Consider the following 23773-nt stretch of genomic DNA (forward strand, 5'->3'; position numbering starts at 1 on the left):
TACGTAAATCGTTTTACTTTCGTATGATTTTCGTATAGTGTGTACACAACTTTTCTACAGACGAAAAGGTTTGCCCGATTTTTCTTAGTGTGTACAAGCCTTTACAAAATATGGGAGTATTTTGAGGAAAGAACTCCACTATGTACGGCCGCGATGGCTCTTACCCAGGCCGTGCGCACTGACGTCACACAACTAGCTCCGCCCGACGCGTTTACCAATACAAGGCGTCATCTGGGATATACAAATACTGTAGCTGCTAAATTTTAACATAAGGATACTTACCTGTCTAGGGATTAAGTGCTGTCCTCACCAGAACCGGTTATTTGCCGGTCTTCAGGCCCCCGGCACCGGCATCTTTATTATGGGGAATTGCCTGTGAATCTTAGCGGCTTCACACTGCAGAAGTGTGAGCCACAATGAGCCTTGTAAATGGTCCCACAGCTTTCTGGGACCTGTGACGTGTCCCAAAAAGCTTCGGGGAAAGAGGGGGGTGGGTTGAACTTCCACTTGGATTGAATAGGTGATCCGATTTGAACTTGGAGCGGGTACCTGTCAAAACTAGATTCCTGCTGCTTCCCAAAAGGTGTTGGAAGGAGGAGGAAGAGGCTGAAAAGCAGAACTTCCCCTGGTGAAGTTCCACTTTAAAGGAAAGATTGCAGATTAGGTTTAGCATGGCTTGAAGGGCTCACACACATTGTGGTGACCTTTGTTTTTCAACTCTGGATAAACACCAGTCACCACTAGGGGCGCATAAAAAACAATTGCTTTCTATGTGTCCCGTTCACTCTGCAACACAGCTTGGGGGTGTGGTGACTATTAGTAACGAGCACAGAAAGGCACCTCCTGTCACTGCACCCACCTGCTGTGAATGACATGAATGAAATATCCTCTTGTAAAACTTCAAACAAATAAAAAAAAAAAAAAAAAGTAAATGGAGGGGGGGGGGGGGGGGTGTACTGAACATCACATTGCACCCTACAGGGCAAAACTGACAGCTGCCTTCCTGCTAAAACAGAGCTTTTCAGTGTGCTGGCAGTGTGAAGGAGCCCTAAAAAACCTTTCTGGCCAAATTACAGCAAACTACATAATGCAGGATCCAAGTGTCTTATTACAGGTACATGTACACCCACTATAATACAGGGGTGGTGTACAACCACCAGAACACAGGGCTCGCCATACGGGGGGCCATGGATGCTCACCACAATCCAGGGGCCCTGCACACCCATCATGAAACAATCATGCCAATGATTTCACCTAGAGCTGGAAAACTAAACCTGTTGCTGAACTCGGAGGATCAGTTTGGGAGACGGCGCTCTAGAGAGAGCTTCTTTTTTTTTTTTTTTTTTTTTGAATATCTGTGCGCGCCGGTCTTTGTGGAGCAGAGGGGGTTAACCATCTGTCAGCTCCTGTATCTTTATCCTGTCTGTTCTTTGTGTGATTCCTTCTCAGCGCCTGGAGGAGCAGTCAGCCCGGGTCACGCTATGCGGTGGGGAAACAGCTGTGACAGCCCTCCTGTGGATGTTATCACATGGCGTCAACCGCCAGTGAAATCTCCTATCTCTGTCACTGCCTGACAGGTGACAAACAAAGGTGCCATGTATCCCTTCAGTCTGCGCTCCGTAAAAAGTGTAGATTGAGGGGGGTGCTTTACATCTCAGTGGTGGGAGACGTCTGTGATTCACTTACTGCAAGACATCTGGTAATTGATTATAAGCTTGGTCCACCCAGAAGTGAAATTTTAAAGACGAAGTTCACAGTTCTGAACAGGTTACACGCATATTTAGGGTGGCACATGTTCAGCATGCACCCCCTCTCCCCCCTGATTCCCGATCACAGTTTCTGGGAATAAACAGACTACATGTACCGTCAGGTATTGCAGCTGATGGCTTGTAGTTCTCAATAAACTACGAGGGCGCTAGTAAGCTCTCTCGTAGTTCATTGATCTTCCTGCTCTCAAGTAACTACCTACCTAAGATGTATGGGCAAAACCTACCCTAAGAGTCTGCAGAAGCCTGAGATTGCACCAGCAATTTGCTCTGCAGGCCTTTTTGGGGAAAAATAAATGCAGTTAGAAAATAAATGCACTCTTTTCTTTAAACAGTGAGTTTATCCTTTAAAGTGTTTGTAAACTTAACGATAAAATGTAATACATCTGACCCCCTGAAATGCCACGAATATGTTTCTCTATTATAGAATATTGTAAAATTGGAACTTTTGGTCTAAGGACCCCTGAGGAAGACTTAATTGAAACGCGTAGGGTCTCCAGAACCAGACTTCCAGGTTCCTCCATGTTGTTGTCACAAAATCATTAGAATCATACTCAGTCGCCGATTTTTAAACCTTTTTTTATAATTGTAATATTGTTGTATATCATTCAATATTGTTCTATATATTTTTTTGTAATATGTGTTCAATAAAATTTTGAAAATTTTAAATATGAGTTGGTATAGTCCCAAAATAGTGGGTTCCCTCTTGTTTTGTCAACTGAAATGAATTAGACTACCTGCATGCAGATTCACAGAATAGCTGTGCTTCTCATGCAGGCAAACAGCCCTTTGCAGGGATGTGAACAGGGTCTTACTAGTAGGGTTTTACAGATACTAGGCATTTGCAGGGTTAATGGTTCTTGTGAAAATATACAGATACCTGAAACCAGTACCTTCTGGCTTGGTTCTTTCAGCTGTCAGCGGGATTTCCCCACTAACAGCTGAAATGTAAAGAAAAAAAATTGCAGCAATTATTGGTTGTTAAAGAGAGGAGCCACTGAGTCCTTACCAACCAATGATATTTCAGTTGTCAATGGGGGGCATGTCTGGTCAGCGAGGAAGAGGCCGCTTAGCTCAGCGCTCCTACTTTCCTGAGGTGTTCAGCGATGAACACCATAACTTTAGAGGAGCCGATTCTGGCATCTAAGCTGCCTCCCAGAATTCTCTTTCACCTGGGTGACATGTCCGAAAGTCCTCCAAGCCTCCCCAGTGGTTTACGGACTGCTATCCCTCCGCTGGTCCGGTCGGCAACTAATTCCCCCCCCACTCTCACCCCTCTAATCTAGTCCCTACTCTCTCCCCCCCCCCCCCCCAGCACCACCACCACCACCACCCTGCCTTCACTGCCTTACCCCCCCACCCCCACACCCTGTCCTCACCCCCCCCTACACCCTGCCCTCATCCCACACCCAGAGGCACCCCTCTACCTACTCTTTCTAGGTGATAGGTATCGGTAATTGGTATCGGCGTGTACTTAGAAAAAAGTTATGGCACTCGTAAACTTGGTGTTTAAAAAAATGGTATCACGCCTCTCTACTTGGCAACAATTTTCACTTCTTGTCCTATTCCTGGAACAGGAAGTGAAAGAAAATATCCCTATTAAGTGCACAGAACAATAAAAAACACGACACACACCCCCTTTCCCCGCTCTGTCCAAATCAGAAAAAAAAAACCTAATTAAAATGGTTTCCACTACAAAAGTGTTTTTAGACCTGACAAGTTCTACATCAAGCAGGAGCAATCAAGATGACGCTAGGCTCTGCTCATCACTCCAGCCGCTGGTTTTATGTACGCCTGATGCGCCAAAGCCGACCGTAAACAAAACATCATTAAAAACGTATTTATCAAATTAGCATTTATGAAATTAGGCAACCAAAATATTGATGGCATTTTCCAGTCACCCGGCCCTGGTAGGAGCCACTTCATGTCACAAGATGACAACTTCAATTATCCGGCTAGATTAATTAATTGTCTAATTGGTGAGGCGAGTTACAGCTGCAAAGGATTTAAAGGAAAACTCCACTTTGTTAAAAAAAAATTGATGTAACAGATAATTGGCACTAGAACCATTTTGTAATTTAATGCCATTAAAAGTGACCTTTCCATCTCAATAAGCTGCCAACTACCACTTTCTACAGCTGTCAAAAAATAAAAAGAAGCAATCATGGTGTTGAATATGTTTTAAAGTAATCTCATGAGATAGCAAAGGTTACCTGCTGGTCTCCGGAGTAAAAAAAACTCTGAATGATTCCCCCTACAATTGCATCTTTATCTGTGTTCTTTATAAAAAGTGGGGGTGACCAGCGCTATGGAGTGTATATTTTTTGGAAAGATTTTTCCTCAGCCTTCCCATCCAACATCACTTATATAATTGGGGAAATACCACTATTCCTCTCTTCTCATTATTCACCTATAAACTCTCATTGCACTAATTGCACCGAGCACTGCTTGCAACAATGGCACTGGGTCTCCTCCCCTAGACAAATTGCAATATGGTCTCTTTTCATCCATTCTTTATTATTGTTCACTTCGAAACTCATTTTTAATAAATATGCTTAATAATGTTTTTTATATATTATTTTTAACTTGTTTATTATTAAAAGCCTTAGAATTTTGTTTTTAAGCTGCTCCGTTTTCGGTTGATCAAACATGATGAACACTCACTGAGATGTATCTTTTTTCATGAACGGAAATCTTCAGGAGGTAGCAATATGGCTGCCGTCCGGGTTCATGAGAGCTCCAACATGGCGCTGTGGCGTCCTTGGTTGCTAGGATACAAATGAACATTTAAGGACCGGGAGGATGGTGTGTTGACGCCGCACCAGTAGACGTCAGATGATGAAACGTGTAGGGCGGAGTTTGTACGTCAACGTCACTTCCGGTTTTTACAGTGGGGAGCCGTGGAACGCGGAAGAAATTTTAGCGTCCGGCGTCTGCACCCGAAACTGAACTCGATCAACCGAAAGCGTGAGTCTACCTACCCTTGCTTGTACTCTATTGAAATATACTACACCATGGGGATTTCTCTGTCTTTGAGCACCTAGATCGGACCCACGTTGGGAGGATCCTCTGAGGCTTGCCCAGCCTAAGACTACATGCTCGTCCCCATTCTGGTATATCCGAACATACAGCTTGCCTTACAGTGTGCTATCTAAAGGGGTGAGTGCGACACCTAGTGTCCTTTTATAGGCACAACCTTTTTCTCACGGCTTCAGCCTTTCACCATTTACTCTCGCACCAGCACTACCTTTTTGGGCACTACAGTGTTTGGAAGTTTTATGGACAATAATTATTATTACCTGTTTATATTATTATTATTTTAATAAATACCCGCACTTTCTATTTATTTATTCATTAAAATACCCACACTTTCTATTTATTAATTTATTTATGCACCATTTAAGAAATTTAACGCACCTATATTGGATGTTTTGCACATTTAGCTTTTGAGCACTTTCTGGGGCACGTACAGATCCTGACTGTTGGCACTTGCACTTTATGACTCTATTATAAGTCGGTTTATTTATTGGTTGAGACAATCACTATTTATTTTTATACACGGGATCTTGTGCAATACACACAAAAATCAGGTTAGCGCCATTACCAACCTTCTTTGCACTTTATACATTATCTGTGTTATTGTCTGTAAGCTCCACCCATTCCTGAAAACTTTTTTTTGGGTGTTCTTTTTAATCACTTGAAGACTAGGCTTTTTTTTCAGATAACGTAGAAACCCCCAAACATTATAATATATAATCATTTATTTTATTTTTTTCTTTTCTTAGCAGAGACCCTAGGGAATAAAATTGCAATCCTTGCAATTTTCTATGTCACGCGGTATTTGCACAGCGGTTTTTCAAACGCAATTTTTTAGTACTTAAAAAATCTCCATAGGTGACGCTTTAAATGCATTTATTTTTTTTACAGGTTACCACTTTAGAGTTACAGAGGAGGTCTAGTCCTAGAATTTTTGCCCTCGCTCTAACGTTCACAGCGATACCTCACATGTGTGGTGCAGTTTACATATCCCTGTGCGACTTAAGTATGCGTTCACTTCTGCACGCGAGCATGGAGGGATGGGGGCGCGACTTTGTGCTCGCGTGCAGAAGTGAACGCATACCTGAGGGATGGGGGTGCGACTTAGGTATGCAAGCATGGAGCGGTAGAGGATAGTGATCGACCGATATCAGTTTTTCGTTGCAGATACAGATATTTTGGTATTGCATATCGGTATCAGCAAATATCTTTTTTTCCTTTGACAGGTACTCTGGTGGAGGGATCTGGGGGTCCAAAAGACCCCAAACCCCTCCTCTGCATTCATAACGCCAAGTTTCGCTGTTTTGAATGTGGTCATTCTTTTAAATCTGGGGCCGAGTACCCGGAAGTGATGTCATGACAGATGGAGACCATACATGGAGACCCGATCAGAGCCGAATGCGGCTTTGATCGGGTCTTGGGAGGCCGTGCAGGCTGGTTGCCTCTGTCTCCCAATGGGACGGGCGAGCCGTGGAAGATGGCGGGCATCCCCTCCCGCTCCTTGTCATAACAGCCGAGCGGCTTCTCAGCCGCATCGGTTGTCATTACAAGACAGCCAACCGTTGGCTATGGACGCCGGTACCGGGGTGATGCCTCTAGCTGCAATCAGCCCTGTCCATACAGAGGGTCAGGAGTCCTGCAGCCTCATAGGACAGTCAGAGGAGAATGAAAACTCCTCCTACAAGCTTTAACCAGACACTGATAGAAGTCACAAGACTGCTATATACTGCTGACAAGAAAAGGTATTTAGCAGTTTATATTTACTAAAATAATTGCGTTTCTATTGGGCATTGACCGATTATCGGCAAAGGCGATATATCGGGGACCGATATGCACTTTCCCTGATATATCCGAATCGGCCCCTGAGGTTACCGATATTGCGGAAAGTGTTGTATCGGAATGATGCCTGCAGCTAGAGGCATCACCCCGGTACCGGCGCCCATAGCCGACGGTCGGCTGTCTTGTAATGACAACCGATGCGGCTGAGAAGTCCCAAGCAGCTCCCCTGGGTCTCCCGTCCCACCTACCTCCACGGCCGCCAAAGAGAAGACCCGATCAAAGCCGCATTCAGCTCTGATCGGATCTCCATGTAAAAACCCGGAAGTGATGTCATGACATCACTTCCGGGTACTCGGCGCCAGGTTCAAAAAAATTACAGCATTCAAAACAGCCAAACTTGGCTGTTTTGAATGCTTTTAAGTGCAGAGGAGGGGTTTGGGATCCCTCCACAACTGTACCTGTGAAAAAAAAAAAATATATATATATATATATATAATCTAATTTTTTTTTATGTCCAAAAATATCGGCCAATACCGATATCCGATGACCAAAATATCGGTATCGGCACTAAAAAAAAAAACGATATTGGCCGATCACTAATTTCTATGTACTGTGGGGGACCAGATAAAGTAATATAATAACTAAACCCAGGACCCTGCATTCACTATAATGGAAACTATAAGGAGAAAAAGATCACCCTCCCTTGCTAGATGGACCTGTGCTGTGAGGCAGAGCTGTGTGAGCCTCAGCACTGGATGGGCAGGAATACAAACCTTGTATATATTTAATCTGTTTGTTCAGCCATTGGGCTGGAATTCAGCTTTAAAGTATTTCATGTGGGAAAAACAAACATATTGCACACCCAGGCAGTATTCCTATATGTGACCTGAGCATTTTGATGAGAAAACTATCAGTAAGTAAAATAAACGTCTTGAAAATATGCAGCCTATTGATCTGACCTTAAAGTCCTCAATTCATCAGTGAAATGTTCAATACATGTAGTGAATAATTAAACCTGAATTACAGACAGGTAATCAAAAAGCACAGCAGTTAATGCAGTTTAGTATTCATTAGAATATAATTATATTTGAAGTCCAATAAATAAGATTTGTCTCCATCGGCCTCTCTACCGTCTCATCTGTACAGCAGTGCTCACGGCCAATCAGGCTCTGACGCATTGCACATGTGCAGACATGGAGAGGAGAGATGTATAGTCAGTCAACATGCTGCTGCTCCTTCATTGTCCAATCAGCAGCCAGGGGGGGGGGGGGCATGGGCAGGGTGTGTTTTTGAGCAAGCAGTGCAGCTGCTGCAGAGGCGGGTGAAGTGCTAGCATTGTATCTGCACAAGACTGACTTAACCACTTAAGGACCGGAAGGTTTTACCCCCTTGACCAGGCCATTTTTTGCGATACGGCACTGCGTTCCTTTAACTGACAATTGCGCGGTCGTGTGACGCTGTACACAAAATTTATGTAATTTTTTTTCCCCACAAATAGAGTTTTATTTTGGTGGTATTTGATCACCTCTGCGGTTTTTATTTTTTGCACTATAAACCAAAAAAAGGGAAAAAAAAAAATGTTTTTTTTTAACTTTCTGCTATAAAACCTATCCAATAATAATAAAAAAAAAAAAAAATCTAATTTTTTCATCAATTTAGGCCAATATGTATTCTGCCACATACTTTTGGTAAAAAAAAATCCCAACAAGTGTATATTGATTGGTTTGCGCAAAAGTTATCGTGTCTACAAACTAGGGCATAGGTCGGCAACCCGCGGCTCCTTTAAACCTTTGCCGCGGCTCCGGGGAGGATGAGGGGAGGCGGCGCATTGTGCGTCACACAGAGCCGCCGATTGGCGGCCTTCTTGGTGTCATCGGTGCGCATAGCAATGCGCCCCCGACACTCCCCCACTGTGGCGCTGTCCTGGCTGTGATTGGTCCAGGCTGGGCCAATCATAGAGGACATCCCGGGTGACGTCGCGTGGGGGGGGGGCGGTCCGTGCATTAGTCACGCACCGTCCCGACGTCACCTTCCCGCCCGCCGCCAGAGAGGAGGGCAGCGGCGCGAATGCAGGTCGAGGAAGACGTCCGACCGAGACCCGACTCCCGTCAACAGCACGCCAGGCACAGTGACGGCAGGTAAGTGAAGTGATGCTTTGAAGAGGGCACGCACGCTCGCTGGTCTCTGCATTGAAAGTGGGCATGTACGCTGGTCACCACCATTGAAAGGGGCATGTACGCTGGTCACCACCATTGAAAGGGGCATGTACGCTGGTCACCACCATTGAAAGGGGGCATGTACGCTGGTCACCACCATTGAAAGGGGGCATGTACGCTGGTCACCGCTTTGAAAGGGGGCATGTACGCTGGTCACCGCTTTGAAAGGGGGCATGTACGCTGGTCACTGCTTTGAAAGGGGGCATGTACGCTGGTCACTGCTTTGAAAGGGGGCATGTACACTGGTCACCACCATTGAAAGGGGCATGTACGCTCGTCACCACCATTGAAAGGGGCATGTACGCTGGTCACCACCATTGAAAGGGGCATGTACGCTCGTCACTGCTTTGAAAGGGAGCATGTACGCTGGTCACTGCTTTGAAAGGGAGCATGTACGCTGGTCACTGCTTTGAAAGGGGGCATGTAAACTGGTCACCACCATTGAAAGGGGCATGTACGCTCGTCACCACCATTGAAAGGGGCATGTACGCTGGTCACCACCATTGAAAGGGGCATGTACGCTCGTCACCACCATTGAAAGGGGGCATGTACGCTGGTCACTGCTTTGAAAGGGGGCATGTACGCTGGTCACTGCTTTGAAAGGGGGCATGTACACTGGTCACCACCATTGAAAGGGGGCATGTACGCTGGTCACCACCATTGAAAGGGGGCATATATGCCGTGTTATATTTGTTTTAAATGTTGCAATGGTTTTGCGGCTCCCAGCTTTTTTTTTTTTCCTTTCGGAAACTGGTCCAAGTGGCTCTTTTTGTCTTAAAGGTTGCAGACCCCTGAACTAGGGGAAAGATTTATGTCATTTTTATTTATTTTTTACTAGTAATGGCGGCGATTGGCAATTTTTAGCAGGACTGCGGCGGACAGATCAGACACCTGACATTTTTCAGGGGACCAGTGACATTGCTACAGTAATCAGTGCTAAAAATATGCACTGTTACTGTAATAATGACACTGGCAGGGAAGGGGTTAACACAAGGGGTGATCAAAGGGTTAAGTGTGTCCCCAGGGGATGCTTTCTAACTGTGCGGGGGACTAAATAATAGGAACATAGGATCCTTGTGTTCATCTGTGACAGAACGGCGGTCTGCCTTGTTTACATAGGCAGACTGCCGTTCTGTCTCCATGGGGAGCGATCGCAGGTGGCTGGCGGACATTGTGTCCGCCGGACCCACTGGTTGGCTCCCCCTCCATGTGCACGCGTACCCCTACTGTCTATTACACGAAGCGACATGCAGGTACATCATTTTGCATAATAGAGTCGACCTGCCGCCGTAAAACTACGGCTGCTGGTCGGCAAATGGTTAAAGTGGTTGTTAAGCCACTATAATATATTTATACCATCCCATCTGTTATATAACTATATGTGGCCCAGTGCCTGTGCTGTATTTAAAATAAATAAATAACTAATGCAGATTTCTACCTTATCTGAGAGTGTCTCTTGATGCTCACGTGACTCCTCAGCTCTCTCCTCTATCCAGCTGATATCTATAGCAGGAGGGGCCGAGAACTCCCACTGATGTCAGCCGGGAGGAGGGGAGGAGAGGAGCAGAGAGCCAAAGAGTTACATGAGCGCCGGGAGACGCTCTGAGAGAAAGTAGAAATCTGCATTTTTTTTTTTTATACAGCACACAGGCACTGGGGCACACATCGTTCTATAACAGATGGGATGGTAAAAATAGAATATAGTTTTTATAGCAGCGGGAGTGGAGGGGCGGGCAGTGTCTTGAGCCGACAAGCAGTGAGGAGAGCGGGGGGGGGGGGGGGAGCAGAATGGAGAGCTGCGAATAATGGAGGCATGTAAACTGACCACTGTGTCAGGGCTCAACAGCCATGATAAACCGTGGTCAGTTTACAGGGGGTGGGCAGAACCAGCCAGGTATTTCAGGTGATACAAGGGGTCAAATTAAACAGCAAAAGCACTGTGCTGTATAAGGAAATGGGAACTATTTTATTTTTTTATGGTAACGAACGCTTTAATTTTAAATCCCTTGACAGATACAGCAATGCAGAAATACGAATTTCAGCCGTGCATTTGGCTGATTGCCCGCCGTGCGGCTTTAATTGTGTTTTCCTTTCCCACCTCTCATGCTGGTGGATGGTGTTTGCATCCTGCTGAGTCATTTTACAACCGATCTGTGTTTGCTTGTTATGTGTGATTAATGGTCCAGTATACAGGTAGCCAACTGTACTGCGGTACACTGCCATGTAGGCTAAACGTATCCAAACCCATGACTTGTATAGGGGGGGGGGGGAGGGGGGGGGGGACTGTCTGCTGAATTCTTAATAAGCTGCAAATGACAATTTGCTCTAATTAATCCCCCACAGAAGACTGCAGAGAAGAACTGCTGCTGAGTGTGAGAAGTGGTCACCCCCTGCCGGAGCTAGTGCTCTCCATTCAACAGGAGTGTCAGACTGCTGCAGAGAGGCCGCTGCTCACACACAGGTAGCGGTGCTCCTTCCCTGCAGCCTACAGAAGAGACGATTCCTTTAGTGAGAGCAATTAAAGTAATAACAGTAAAACATGGTCACTTACCTTTTTTCTGCACATTTTGTCTATCACTTCAATTGGCCTTTAACCGTCTTAATACGGTATCTTTTTTTTTTTTTTTTAAAAGCCAGTGATTCGCTTTAATGTAAAAGTAATCCTAGTGGCTATATAGCTGCTGGATTACTTTTCCAGAAGGTGGAAGGGGGTCCCCCTCACCTTCGCGCCCCCCCATCACGGAGCCCAGTAAGAATGCGACTAGCGACATCGGCCTCCCCGGATACAGTGAGAGAAGTAATGTGGTTCCTCCACACTGTGATGCCAGAAACCACGAGGAGTTAGTCCGTTCCGGTTTGTTTACAATCCTTTGCCTGCTTGTGAAGAAGAAGATCAAACCCATCTCAGCTTGATCAGCTGCTTCCGAGGGTGGAGGAATGATCTGGAGTCTCACAGACCCCAGATCTCTCCATAAAGAGGACCTGTCAGGGCCCATGCTATCACAAAGGATGATGATTTATTCGTTAGCAATAAAAAAGTGATAAAATAAAAAAAGGTACAGCTTAAAAATAAAAAAATGAAATAAAAAAAAAATAGAAATGTATTTTTTAAGCGCCCCTGTGCACATGCACAAAGTTAAATGCACACATTGGTCTCGCACGCATATGTAAAACGGTGATCATACCACATGTGAGGTATCACCGTGAATGTCAGACCAAGAGCAGTAATTCTACTGCCAGACCTCCGTGTAACTCTAAACTGGTAACCTGTAAAGGCTTTTAAAGCATTGCCTATGGTTAATTTAAAGTGCTGCAGTTTGTCGCTGTTCCACGTGTGCGCGCAATTTTAAAGCATGACATCTTTTTTATCCTACCAAAAAAAGTGGCCATTATATTGTGTTTCTAAAAGTTTCTAAAATTCATTAAAGTGTGTTTTTTTTTTTCCAAAAAAAAAATTGCAATTGAAAAACTGCGTGAGATAAAAAAAATTGCAACACCCACCATTTTATTTTCAGGGGCCTCTGCTTAAAAAAAAAAATATACACTATATAATGTTTGGGGGTTCTAAGTAATTTTCTAGCAAAAAAAAAAAAAAAAAAAATGCAGATTTTTACAGGAAAATGGTTAAATAAACCGGTTTCTTTGCCTTAGGCCAGTGGTTTCCAAACTGCCTTTATTTGGTCTCACTGACACCAATGATGGGGCACTATTCCTCCTCACTGACACCAATGATGGGGCACTATTCCTCCCCACTGACACCAATGATGGGGCAATATTCCTTCCACTGACACCAATGATGGGGCAATATTCCTTCCACTGGTACCAATATGATGGGGCACTATTCCTCCCACTGACACCAATGATGGGGCACTATTCCTCCCCCACTGACACTAATGATGGGGCACTATTCCTCCCACTGACACCAATGATGGGGCACAATTCCTCCCCCACTGACATCAATGATGGGGCACAATTCCTTCCACTGACACCAATGATGGGGCACTATTCCTCCCCCACTGACACTAATGATGGGGCACTATTCCTCCCCCACTGACATCAATGATTGCAAACCACTGGCATGACTTCTGGAGGCCGGAAGGGATTTGTATTTTTACCACAGTTGGAGTCCTGTTCTGAAAACATGCATGTATCTGCTATGTATGTAGCAATGCTATCACCTCACATGCATAATTCACACTTTCCTTCCTTGTCTTTGAAGGAAAGGGAAGGATCGCTCCACACACAAACAACTGGTTTTTGGCCTTACCGTAAAATCCTTTTCTCTGATGTTCATTGACGGACACAACGACATATCTTCATAGGAAGCGCAGCATAACCATTCGACTAATAAAGATATGTCGCTGTGTCCTTCAATTAACGAAAGAGAAATTAGGATTAGCTTTACTAGAAGTCAGTCCATAGAAAAGCCAAAAAAACAGTCAAAAGTAGGGCGAAGGCCTTTACCTGGTCCTGCTAGATGTGACCGCTCTCCCTGAGTTTGCTGACAAGGTCCTCTACTGTCTCCACTTTCACACCGGCTTGTCTCTGTGGTGGATCCTCCACGCTCAGAATCTGTATTCGGCTTGCCATGTCCACCCCCAGATCTGCCGGCTTCACAGTTTCAATCTTCTTTTTCTTTGCTTTCTGAGAAAAAAAAAACAAAAATGTTTACCAGATTATTATTATACAGGATTTATATAGCGACAATAGTTTGCGCAGTGCTTTACAATATAAAGATAGACAATACGATTCAATACAAGAGGGTTAGGTGGGCCCTACTTACAATCTAACAGAGAGGGGCTGGTGGAACAAAAAGGTAATAACTATTAGGGATGAACTGATGGAAGAAATAGAAGGTTTGCTTAGGATAGGCTTCCCTATGAGTTTTCATGGATTGCCTAAAAGTGGAAAGAGTAGGAGATAGCCAGCCTGATTGGGTAAGGAGTTCTAGACGATGGGAGAGGCTCTGGAGAAGTCCTGGAGACTAGCACAGGAGGAGGAGACAAGGGAGCTATAAAGCAGGAGGTCTTGGGAGGAGCGGAGAGGAAGGTTTAGGTGATATTTGGAAATAAGATTGGTGATGTAGCTCAGGCCAGAGTTGTGAATGGCTTGGTTTGTTATAAATTTTGAATGTTGGGCAATGGGAAACCAGTGGAGGGGGATTGGAAGAGAGGGGTGGTGGACACTGAGTGGATGAGTCTGGCAGCAGCACTCATGATAGACTAGAGAGGGGATAGCCTGTAGAGAGGTAGGTCAATGAGGAGGAAGTTACAATAATCAAGGCGAGGGATAACGAGGAACCAGATGGTTCTCGATAGGTCATGTGATCTGACATTCAAAATGTGGTTCTTGTGTTCCAATACTATATATATATATATATATATATATATATATATATATATATATATATATATACACATATACACACACACACACACACACACACACACACACACACACACACACATACACATACTCCTGAAAATGCTGGGTGCAGCACTTTGGAGTCACTGACCTGAACAAAAGGAGTCAAAATTCCAGATTTTTTTTGTTTTTACACGTTCCATGCTGGGGATTCACAATAATAAAGCCTTTTTATTGGCTCAACAGCTAAGCAGCCAGCATTTTCAGAATGAGAGGGCGGAAATTGCTACCTACATATAGATCTCATGTCAGGTGTACATTGAGATAGTTTGCTTTGTTTCTATTCTTTAATACAGGTCTATATGCATGTGTGGCGGATTCTAGTCTACAATGGCATTTGAGACACACTTACCATACAAGTCAGCATAAGGCATCCCCCCCCCCACCCCTCTCATTTCCTATGTCAGGTCACATGCTTAAGCAAATTAGGAGGCATCCATCTGCATATTGGAGCACCCCATAGTTTTGGGCTTCTAGAAGGTATACAATGTGGTTGAACATGTGGACCCCCAACCCCAAATGATTGCATTCGTTTTCAGTGAAGGACACTGCTAATGGTGCAGCATACAAAGACATTTTAGAGAATTATGCTCTTCTTGTGGCCAAGGCCTTTCCTGTTCCAGCATGACTGCGCCCGTGTGGAAAACCAGCTCCGTAGAGACGTGGTTTGACCAGTTTGGTGTGAAGGAACTTTAGTGTACTGCACAGAGCCCTGACCTCAACCCTACTGAGAACCTATGGTGAACCAGGCCAGTATATGACCGTGCAAATGCTCTTCTGGAGCAATGGGCCCACATGGACACGCTCCAAAATCTTGTGGAAAGTCTTTTTAGAAGGCATCCCCCAACAGGGATGCCGACTCCATAATAATGCCCATGGTTTTGGAATGAGATGTCCAACAAGCTTATATAGGTGTGATGGCTATACAATCTAAGGCCTGCTTCAGCTTGTATGAGAGCAATGTTAACCGCAAGCTTTGTTGAAGCTTTTAAAGTACCATTCAGTTCAGTTGCAATGCTTTTGTACAGAGCAGACCTGACCTTCTTTTGCTGGGGTCACCTGCCGTTGCTCCAGGCCCCTCCTCTTCAGCGAGTTCCCCCATATGGAAAGCCACTTACCATTGGGGCACCCATGCGAGCTTGCTCCCAAGCCGCCCTGTCTGCATCTATTGACACAGAGCTGGCGTTCAGCCCCGCCCCTCATCACATCATTTGATTGACAACCATTGGCCCCCACTGCTATCAATTTGCCTAAGGCCCCTTTCACACAGGCGGACCGTTCAGATCCGCCTGTTCGTTTTTTGGCGGATCTGAACGGTCCCCCCATGCATTCCTATGGGGCATCGGATGGCAGCGGAGACATGTCCGCTGACATCCGATCCGTCAAATCTGGATGGATGGAAACCCTATTTTCCATCCGTCCAGCGGATCGGATGAGAGCGGACAGACGGTCCGTTCCCATCCGATTTCCCCCATAGAGATGCAGGGGGAACGGACAGCTGTGTCTCTGCACACAGCGCGGAGACACAGCTGTCATCCTCCTGCTCAGCGGGGGATCGGCGGCTCGATCCCCCGCTGAGAAAAACTGAGTCCGTCCGATGGGCGGATAGTGTGAAAGGGGCCTAATGCAGAGGGAGACAGCAGTTGCTCCCATGCAAATCACTGGATCGGGCTCAGGAAAGAAAAAAGGAGGTGCTGGGGGGATCCTGCAGCACAAAAGGGTTTTTACCTTAATGCATTGAATGAATTATGGTAAAAAACCTTAGGTGTCCTTTAAGACTGGTGTTCCGCCCCACAGACTCCGCTTTGCTCAGCGGGGGATGGATGCTCCGATCCCCAATGAGCAGGCAGATCACTGTGCAGAGAGGAATCTGTCAGAGCCCCGCTCTCCTCTATGGGGAGATCGGATGAAAACAGACAGGTGGTCCGATCCGCCAGATGGATGGAAAATAGGGATACCATCTGTCTGGATTTCACGGACAGGATCGGATCGGATAGCAGCGGATGTCAGCAGACATGTCTGCTGACATCTGCTGCCCCATAGGGGTGCATGAAGCATCCAATCAGGTCCGCCTGAAAAACTGACCCATGTGAAAGGGGCCTAAGGCTTTACAACCAGTTTAAGCTTTGACAAAAAAAAGCCTGAAAGCTGATTGGTTATTATGTACAGTACATCTGCGCCTGTTTTAGTAAGTCTCCTCACTCTGTGTCTATATCGGGACTTCTGCTTTTACCCCTTTTGGCTGCTGACCCCGTGAAGGAAAATCTTCATGCCCTTTACACCCAGAGACTGATGATGTAATTTTATACACTGAAGCACATTTTATAACAGTAGCGCACATGCTAAAACCATTTACACACAACCAGGTCATAAACCTGGACAAATTAAACTGATCATATGACCTAAAAAAATTCCGCAAGCAGAGGTCAGTTTAATAAAAACTGTGTCACAATGATCGGAAGATCCAGAGTTTTTTTTTTACCATCGTTCCGGTTTGATAAAGTGACTCCGAGTTCCTGATCCCTGCTGTGGTCAGCGATTCAATATGCTGGCTCCTTCCTCATCCCTCCTGTGTCCTGTAGTAATATAAGGGCAGCAGGAGGAAGCACAGAATACACAAGGAACCAGATATGCGGCACGCCTACAAATGTCTAATTCTGAAGATTCTTTAACTGGCAGTTCCTCTTTGGAAGAGCACGAGCGATAACCATTAAAATTATATTAAAGTTTTTTTTTTTTTTTAAATAACATTTTCTACTTACCTGCTCTGTGTAATAGTTTTGCACAGAGCAGCCCTGATCCTCTTCTTCACGGGTCCCCCCACCGGCGCTCATGGCTCCTCCCCGTCCACTAGTGTCCCCAATACCAAGCTGCTTGCTATGGAGGCACTGGTGCGTCCTTTCTCTGAACTCTGCTCCATGCGTCTAAAGCAGCTATGTCCAAACTATGGCCCTCCAGCTCTTCAGGAACTACAATTCCCATCATGCCTAGTCATGTCGGTGAATGTCAGATTTACAATGCCTCATGGGAATTGTAGTCCCTGAACAGTTGGGGGGGCCATAGTTTGGACACCCCTGACCATAGATCTGCCTCTCAGCCCCACCCCTGCTCTCTCCTCATTGGCTCACTGGCTGTGATTGACAGCAGTAGGAGCCAATAGCTCCTGCTGCTTTGTCTCAGCCAATGAGGAGATAGAGGCCCAGGACAGCTAAAGCTCCCGTGCACACCGTAGGATCGAGAGGGTGCTCAGGTGCATATTATGGGGGGGGGGGGGGGGGGTTACATTTATGCATAGAAAACAGCCTTTACAACCACTTTAAAGTAAAGAAAAATTATAAAACGTGAAACTAAACCAGAGTGCAAAGCTTTCCAGTCTTTTGCTGTGTACTTAGCTCAGGGATGCGGAGCTGAAAGTTCACGTGCAACTGGTCCAACTATCCGGGGATTTGAAATCCCAGCTATTCTTTGTGCAGCACTCAAAGGATCGAGCAGAGCTATTCTGATTGGTCAGCGCCTGCACAGTGAATGACTCTGGTCAATCCTGGAAGCGCTGCACAAAGAAAAGGGAGAAAAGCGGGGATTTCAAATCCCAGGACTGCTGGACTGGTTGTGTGGACACTGACAGTTCAGCATCCCTGGAGGAAAGTACAGAAGAGACCAGGGGGTGGGGAGGCTGTATGGTGTCAGTTCATATTTTCACTTTTTCTGTAAAGGTGAACACTTTAAAGTGGTTCTAAAGGCAGAAGATTTTTTTTACCTTAATGTTATTCTATGCTCCCCCCTAAATACCCATCTGAATCCGATCTCGATCCAGCAATGTGGAGGAAGAGGTTCTCTTAGCTCCCTCTCTCCTATCATTGCTCACTCGCAGCAGTGGGAGCCAATGGCTCCTGCTACTGTCAATCACATCTGGGGGGGGCAGAGCTAGGCCGAGCTGCCCTGTGTGTGTCTTATGGACACACAGAGCGTGGCTTGAGAGTGAGCATGCAAGTGACTTGCTATGGGAAAAACAGTGACCTGAGGAAAAACAGTGTCCGTGAGTACCAGGGAGCTTGCTGGGGGTCTGCCCAGGAAGGGGACCACTCCAGTGAGGGCCAGTGGACAGGAGCCAACATACACAGCAAGTGAGAAAGGGGATGCCAAGTTTAGGACCCTGAAGGTTCAACACAACAGGATCATTTTCACTATCTTAATTTCAGTGGCTGAGTAAAGCAGCGGCCTTGCCACATACTCTACAGATAGATGTCCATTGTCTGAGCCAAGTGTTAAAGTGATAAGATTTTATGGACTGTTGCTATGGGTAACCCAGGGGAATCCAATCTCAGTAGCTCCCAAAGGGGCAGTGCTACATGTATATACATACTACTTTAGTAGCAAGCGCTGTTTTTTTTGTATAGAGCACACCACTCTTGTGGACTATATACTATTGCTTAACCACTAGGTTTGGAATTACAGCTGCAAGTACTAGATTATTAATCCACTTATTGCTTTTATTTTTTGGCTTTTTTGTAGCTTTATTTTGGCGACAAAGCCACATGTATCCAGTGTTATCACACACCTCAGGACTTGTGTACAAGGAAACATAATGCAAAGCAGGTTAAAGCGGACTTCCGGCCTCAAAATCGACTTTGGGCCATCCGCTTGCTGAGTGTCACCTGAAAAAGAAATGGATAATCACATTTTTTTGTTTACTTACCTTGTTATTGAAGAAAATATACTCCCCCCCCATCTTCCTCCCTCTGCAGCTGCCCGCGCCGTCACTTCCTCCTTGCATTGACTCCTGGGAGCGGAACGTCATCGCTCCCAGAAATCAATGCGCCTGCACCGGCCCCACCCATCAGTTCCAGTGTAGGTGCGTCATTCCCTGCTAAACAGCTTCTGGGCATGCCCAGAAGCTTTGCAGGGATGACGCGCCTGCCCCGGAAGGGACGGCGGGGGCGGGGCCGGTGCAGTGCATTGTGAGGCAGAAGAGGACGCGGAAGAGGACGCACTGGCTTCAGCTGCCCACACCAGAGATGGCAGCGCTGGAGAAGAAATTTTCAAGGTAAGTGTTCTTCTAAAAAGGTAAGTGCGACCCGGGACAGTTCAGAGGCTATCCAATGTGACTGTCCCGGGAGTATTTTTATTAAAAAATCATGTCCGAGGCTGGAACTCCGCTTTAAGAGCGCCTCAGATCCATCATTCATATTGAAGCAGATTTGCTACTTTAAAAAGAGAATTATGGGTTTTTTGTTTTTAAGAATCCTACTTACCTAGGTGCATGCAGCATCAATCCACTGCCGGCTCGAAGACTGAGAACCGAGAGATCAAACCCCACCGATTGCTCGGTTCTCAGGCTCCCTGAGCTGAGAGCTGGTGACTGTCAAGCGCAGCAAAGAAGTCCCATCTACGGATGTCAAAAAGGGACAGCACCGCCCCCCCCCCCCCCAATTGTGGCATCTGTTCCCATCCACAAACCTTATTAGCAATCAGCGAACCATTGCTCAGATTATTCACAAGGGAGCTAAACATCGCAGCCCCCCTAGTTGAAATGGATGCATCATAGCATATTAAGCTCGCTCTAACGAGCAGGGCCCTCCAATTCCTCCTGTGTTGAATTGTATTGTAACTGTATTGTCTTCCCTCATATTGTAATGCGCTGCGCAAACTGTTGGCGCTATATAACTCCTGTATAATAATATTAAAAAAAAAAAAAAAAAAAAAAAAGGAGGGAGAGATCAAAACATTTTTAATGTTCTGTTGCAGTTGATGGCAGACAGAAATTGATGTATTGCTGCTCCCCCTGCTGCCAGGACAGAGAACTGCATGCTTCTACATGTTCTGTTTCATAGTGAAAATGTGCTACACCATGTGAAGAACCCCAAATCTGGCCGCAAATGAGGCAATTTATAGTAAATTTTAACCGAGATCCCAAATAAATCACCAAAAAAAAAGCTTTATTTGAAGGCGATCAGATTTTTCTGCCTGGGTTAATGAAGTGCGACTGCAATTAGGATCCCATCACCAGTTTATGTTGGATTGCTTTGCTGATATTGTGTGTGCTGATATTGTGGGGGGCACGGGCTGGTACATTCATAACATGTTGCACCCCAAATATGTAACATGTTATAGGTGAACTTTACAATTTACAAGTCAGCAGCTAAGCCTGTGGTGTACGTGCCCCTGGGGTGGCAGCCCAGGGGTGCCTTAATTCTCACTGGTGAGGGGCAGCTCGCCCTGAGTTTTTCGGCACCTTGGTCACTGCGCCATGCACACCTTTTTCGCACCTGCCTCTTGGGACAGGCCTTTTGGCTTAGACCAGAGGAATTTTTTATTCCGGCTGAAAGGCCTGCCTTGGTACCTCACATGGCACCAGAGCACACACTTCCCCTTCCCCCACCATTTTGTTTGTGTGTTTTTATTTCTTTGTTGTAGTGTCACTTCACTATCACTCTTTTTTCCTGCACGACTTGGAGGGTGTGGGTCCTCGGGCCCAGCCTTGAGTCTTGGGAGGGGGTGGATATGGCATTCTGGCTTAGTTTGCCCTCTCTCATGGGGTCTCCCTTCGGGGGAGCCCCACCTAGTACTTGGGGTGGGCTGTTTCGGCAGTCCCCCTGGAGAACGGGGTCTGTCTGGTTTCGGCCAGACAGACCATAGGAAGTACCTTAAATCCCTGTCAGGAGTCTTGCGCCCCGGGGGGATCGAGGTTAGGGTCCTACCTCTTCGGAGGGAAGACCATTTCGCACACTCTGTGAACTTTTTGTGTTCCCACGTTTGCGTGTGTGCACTTTATGTACCGGGTGTTAAGTCTTTTGAGTGTGTTTCACACGCCACGGGCTTTAAAAAAAAATTTACAAGTCAGCAGCTGCAGTATTAGTAGCTGCTGACCTATTTTTTGGGAAGACTGGAGCTCCTATTTAAGTGAATCTAAATGCTGGGGGGGGGGGCATAGGTGGGCATTCCCATCATGTGATTGGCTCCCGATCGCAACTATGCAAAGGCTTTCCATGACATTTTAGTGACTGTACAGAAAGCCAAGAGGGAATAATGCAATGATGAGTTGGGGAAGGGGAGGTAATATCAAGGGGGAACGTACTGCTGAGTGGGGGGGTTTAAAGGCCAAGTTCACCTTTGCATAAAAAAATAAATAAATAAATGCACATCTTTTTGTGGGGAAAAAAAGTGCAATTAATTATTTTTTTCTTTTTTAACAGGAGCCTGATAGCATTGCACCCGCAACCTGCTGCCATGTCATGTTCCTGTACTCACTGCCTACAGCTCTCTGTTGCCCGCTCCTCTGTACGTGTCATTGCAGAGCTGTAGACAGTGAGAATGAACTATGGGCGGATCAGTGCATCTGCAGTTTATTAAAAACTACAAGTACGTCTGCTGCAGAAGGGGTGATGGTACTTGTAGTTCACAGGAAACTAAATGACGTGGCTGTCCGCCCGCACAGCCATTCTATTTTAGAAAGTGACAGCTGGTGCAGGGAGAGGAAACCCTGCCCTCTGTCACAGGGAGGAGGTGCAGGACTTGGAACATGCTACATGTTCCACCCTACGAAGGGTGGAGCGTGTAACATGTTCCAATGGTGAATTTAAAGCGGAGTTCCATCCAAATATATATATTTTTTTTTTTTTAGATAAAAATACCCCCTAGAACAGTCAGGGATAGTGCATTTAAGAAATGATAGCCTCTGAACTGTCCCCTGTTTAGCTTACCTGCAGGATGAAATACTTACCTTGTAAATTTCTTGTCCAGCGCTGCCATCTGTGGTGTGGGCAGCTGAAGCCATAGCGTCCCTCTTCCTGGATGTCGGAGTCCCAGAATGCCCTGCCTCGTCACTTCCGGTGCAGGCGCGTCATCCCACAGCTGGTTCTGCGCATGCCCAGAAGCTGTTCTCATTCATTCAGCAGGGAATGATGCGCCTGCACTGGAAGTGACGAGGGACACCAGTGCAGGCGCATTGACTCCTGGGATTGACTCCTGGGAGATGAGCGTCATCAATCCTAGGAGTCATTGCGCCTCCACCGGTGTCCCTCGTCACTTCCGGTGCAGGCACATCATCCCGCAGCTGGTTCTGCGCATGTCCAGAAGCTGTTCTCATTCATTCAGCAGGGAATGACGCGCCTGAACCGGAAGTGACGAGGGACACCGGTGCAGGCGCATTGACTCTTGGGATTGATGACTCATCTCCCAGGAGTCCATGCAAAGGAGGAAATGACGTCGGCGGGCGCATAAGGAGGAAGTGGCAGGAAGGTAAGTTAATTTTCATTAAAAATAAGGTTAGTGAAACAATAAAAAAAAAAAAAAAAAAAAAAAAGAATTATCCAATTCTTTTTCAGGATATTTTAATGTGACTGATGCTGTAAACTTCAAAATTAGGGTGGAACTCCGCTTTATTAACTACTTAACTGGGAAAATGCTGAGCAGGGGATCTGCGGAACCGCTGAGAAGGGGATCTGCAGAGCAGGGGTACTAGAGAGGTTGGATTCATCCTTCTTTTTATGGATAGTGTAGGACCCACTGACAATGGGGTACTTTGACGTAGTGCTGGGCTTGAGCACGATATGGCCATATGGTGGGACTAAATCCCCATTTTTATTTATTGATTGCCTTTATATTTGATAGTCATTTCTTTTGCATGTGTGCGCTATTCTCTGTAAATATGCATGTTGCTTGGTTCATAGCTGCACCAGCTTTAGAAACGCATGTTCAGGATGTGCTCCCCCAGCTCTTTGTTTTTGTTGGGGGTACGAATATGCCAGAAAAATGATAAGCGAGGGTCCTACTGAGCCACCCGAACCACAAGAATTAAAAAAAAACACCAGATAGATAACCACACCAACACCTAACCCCTCCTCAAATCTGTCAATTTCCTCTTGATCAATTTGTATTTGGCATCCCTTACAATACAAAATAACCATCCAATTGCTCTCACTCTCGTTCTGGATCTTCATGCAGGATTTCACCTCATGGGGCAAGGATGATCGTGAAGAAAAGTGATGGATCAGCCCAGACCTAGAACGGGAGGAGCTTGTGAAGGGTCTCAAGGCAGTTGGGACCACAGTCACCAATCAAACCATTGGTAACACAACCGAGGTACGGCCCTCGGATCTCAGCAGGCTGTAGTGGGAACGTTGATTAGGGTAGGGGTGTCCAAACTACGGCCCTACAGCTGTTCCAGAACTACATGTCCCAATGAGGCATTGTAAATCTCCGACATTCACAGACATAACTAGGCATGATGGGAATTGTAGTTCCTGAACAACTGGAGGATCATAGTTTGGACACCGCTGGATTAGGGGAATAGCATTGATCTCTACTAACCTCATGTAACGTTTCCAGTCTCGTATTGTGTTTTGCAGCATATTCCCACCCAACCATGAACCCGGTCCACTCTCTGACCTCCATTTCCTGGCTTAGGTCTGCAGTCTCTGACTATCCTCTCAAGCATTACATAGTACGTGCGGCCCTTTGATGAGGTCAGGGGGCCCTCAAATGTGGCCCATAAGTTGACAACCACTGCCCCAGACGGAAATCCACCCACATCCACAAGTGAGGCTTGTAGGA

At 46.0% G+C, this 23773-nt stretch overlaps 1 protein-coding gene across 1 annotated transcript in view; it reads right to left on the reverse strand.

Moving 5' to 3' along the window:
- The window catches only part of ETFB (electron transfer flavoprotein subunit beta), a 110371-nt gene that overhangs the window by 13186 nt on the left and 73412 nt on the right, over nt 1-23773 (reverse strand). Inside the window, exon 6 of the mRNA XM_082273702.1 lies at nt 13262-13441. Within this exon, the coding sequence (XP_082129828.1) occupies nt 13271-13441 (171 nt within the window). The 3' untranslated portion in view covers nt 13262-13270. The remainder of the gene's footprint in view (nt 1-13261; nt 13442-23773) is intronic.

The sequence above is a fragment of the Pelophylax lessonae genome (assembly GCF_965119305.1).
Source record: "Pelophylax lessonae genome assembly, chromosome: 12".
Taxonomy (NCBI): Eukaryota; Metazoa; Chordata; class Amphibia; order Anura; family Ranidae; genus Pelophylax; species Pelophylax lessonae.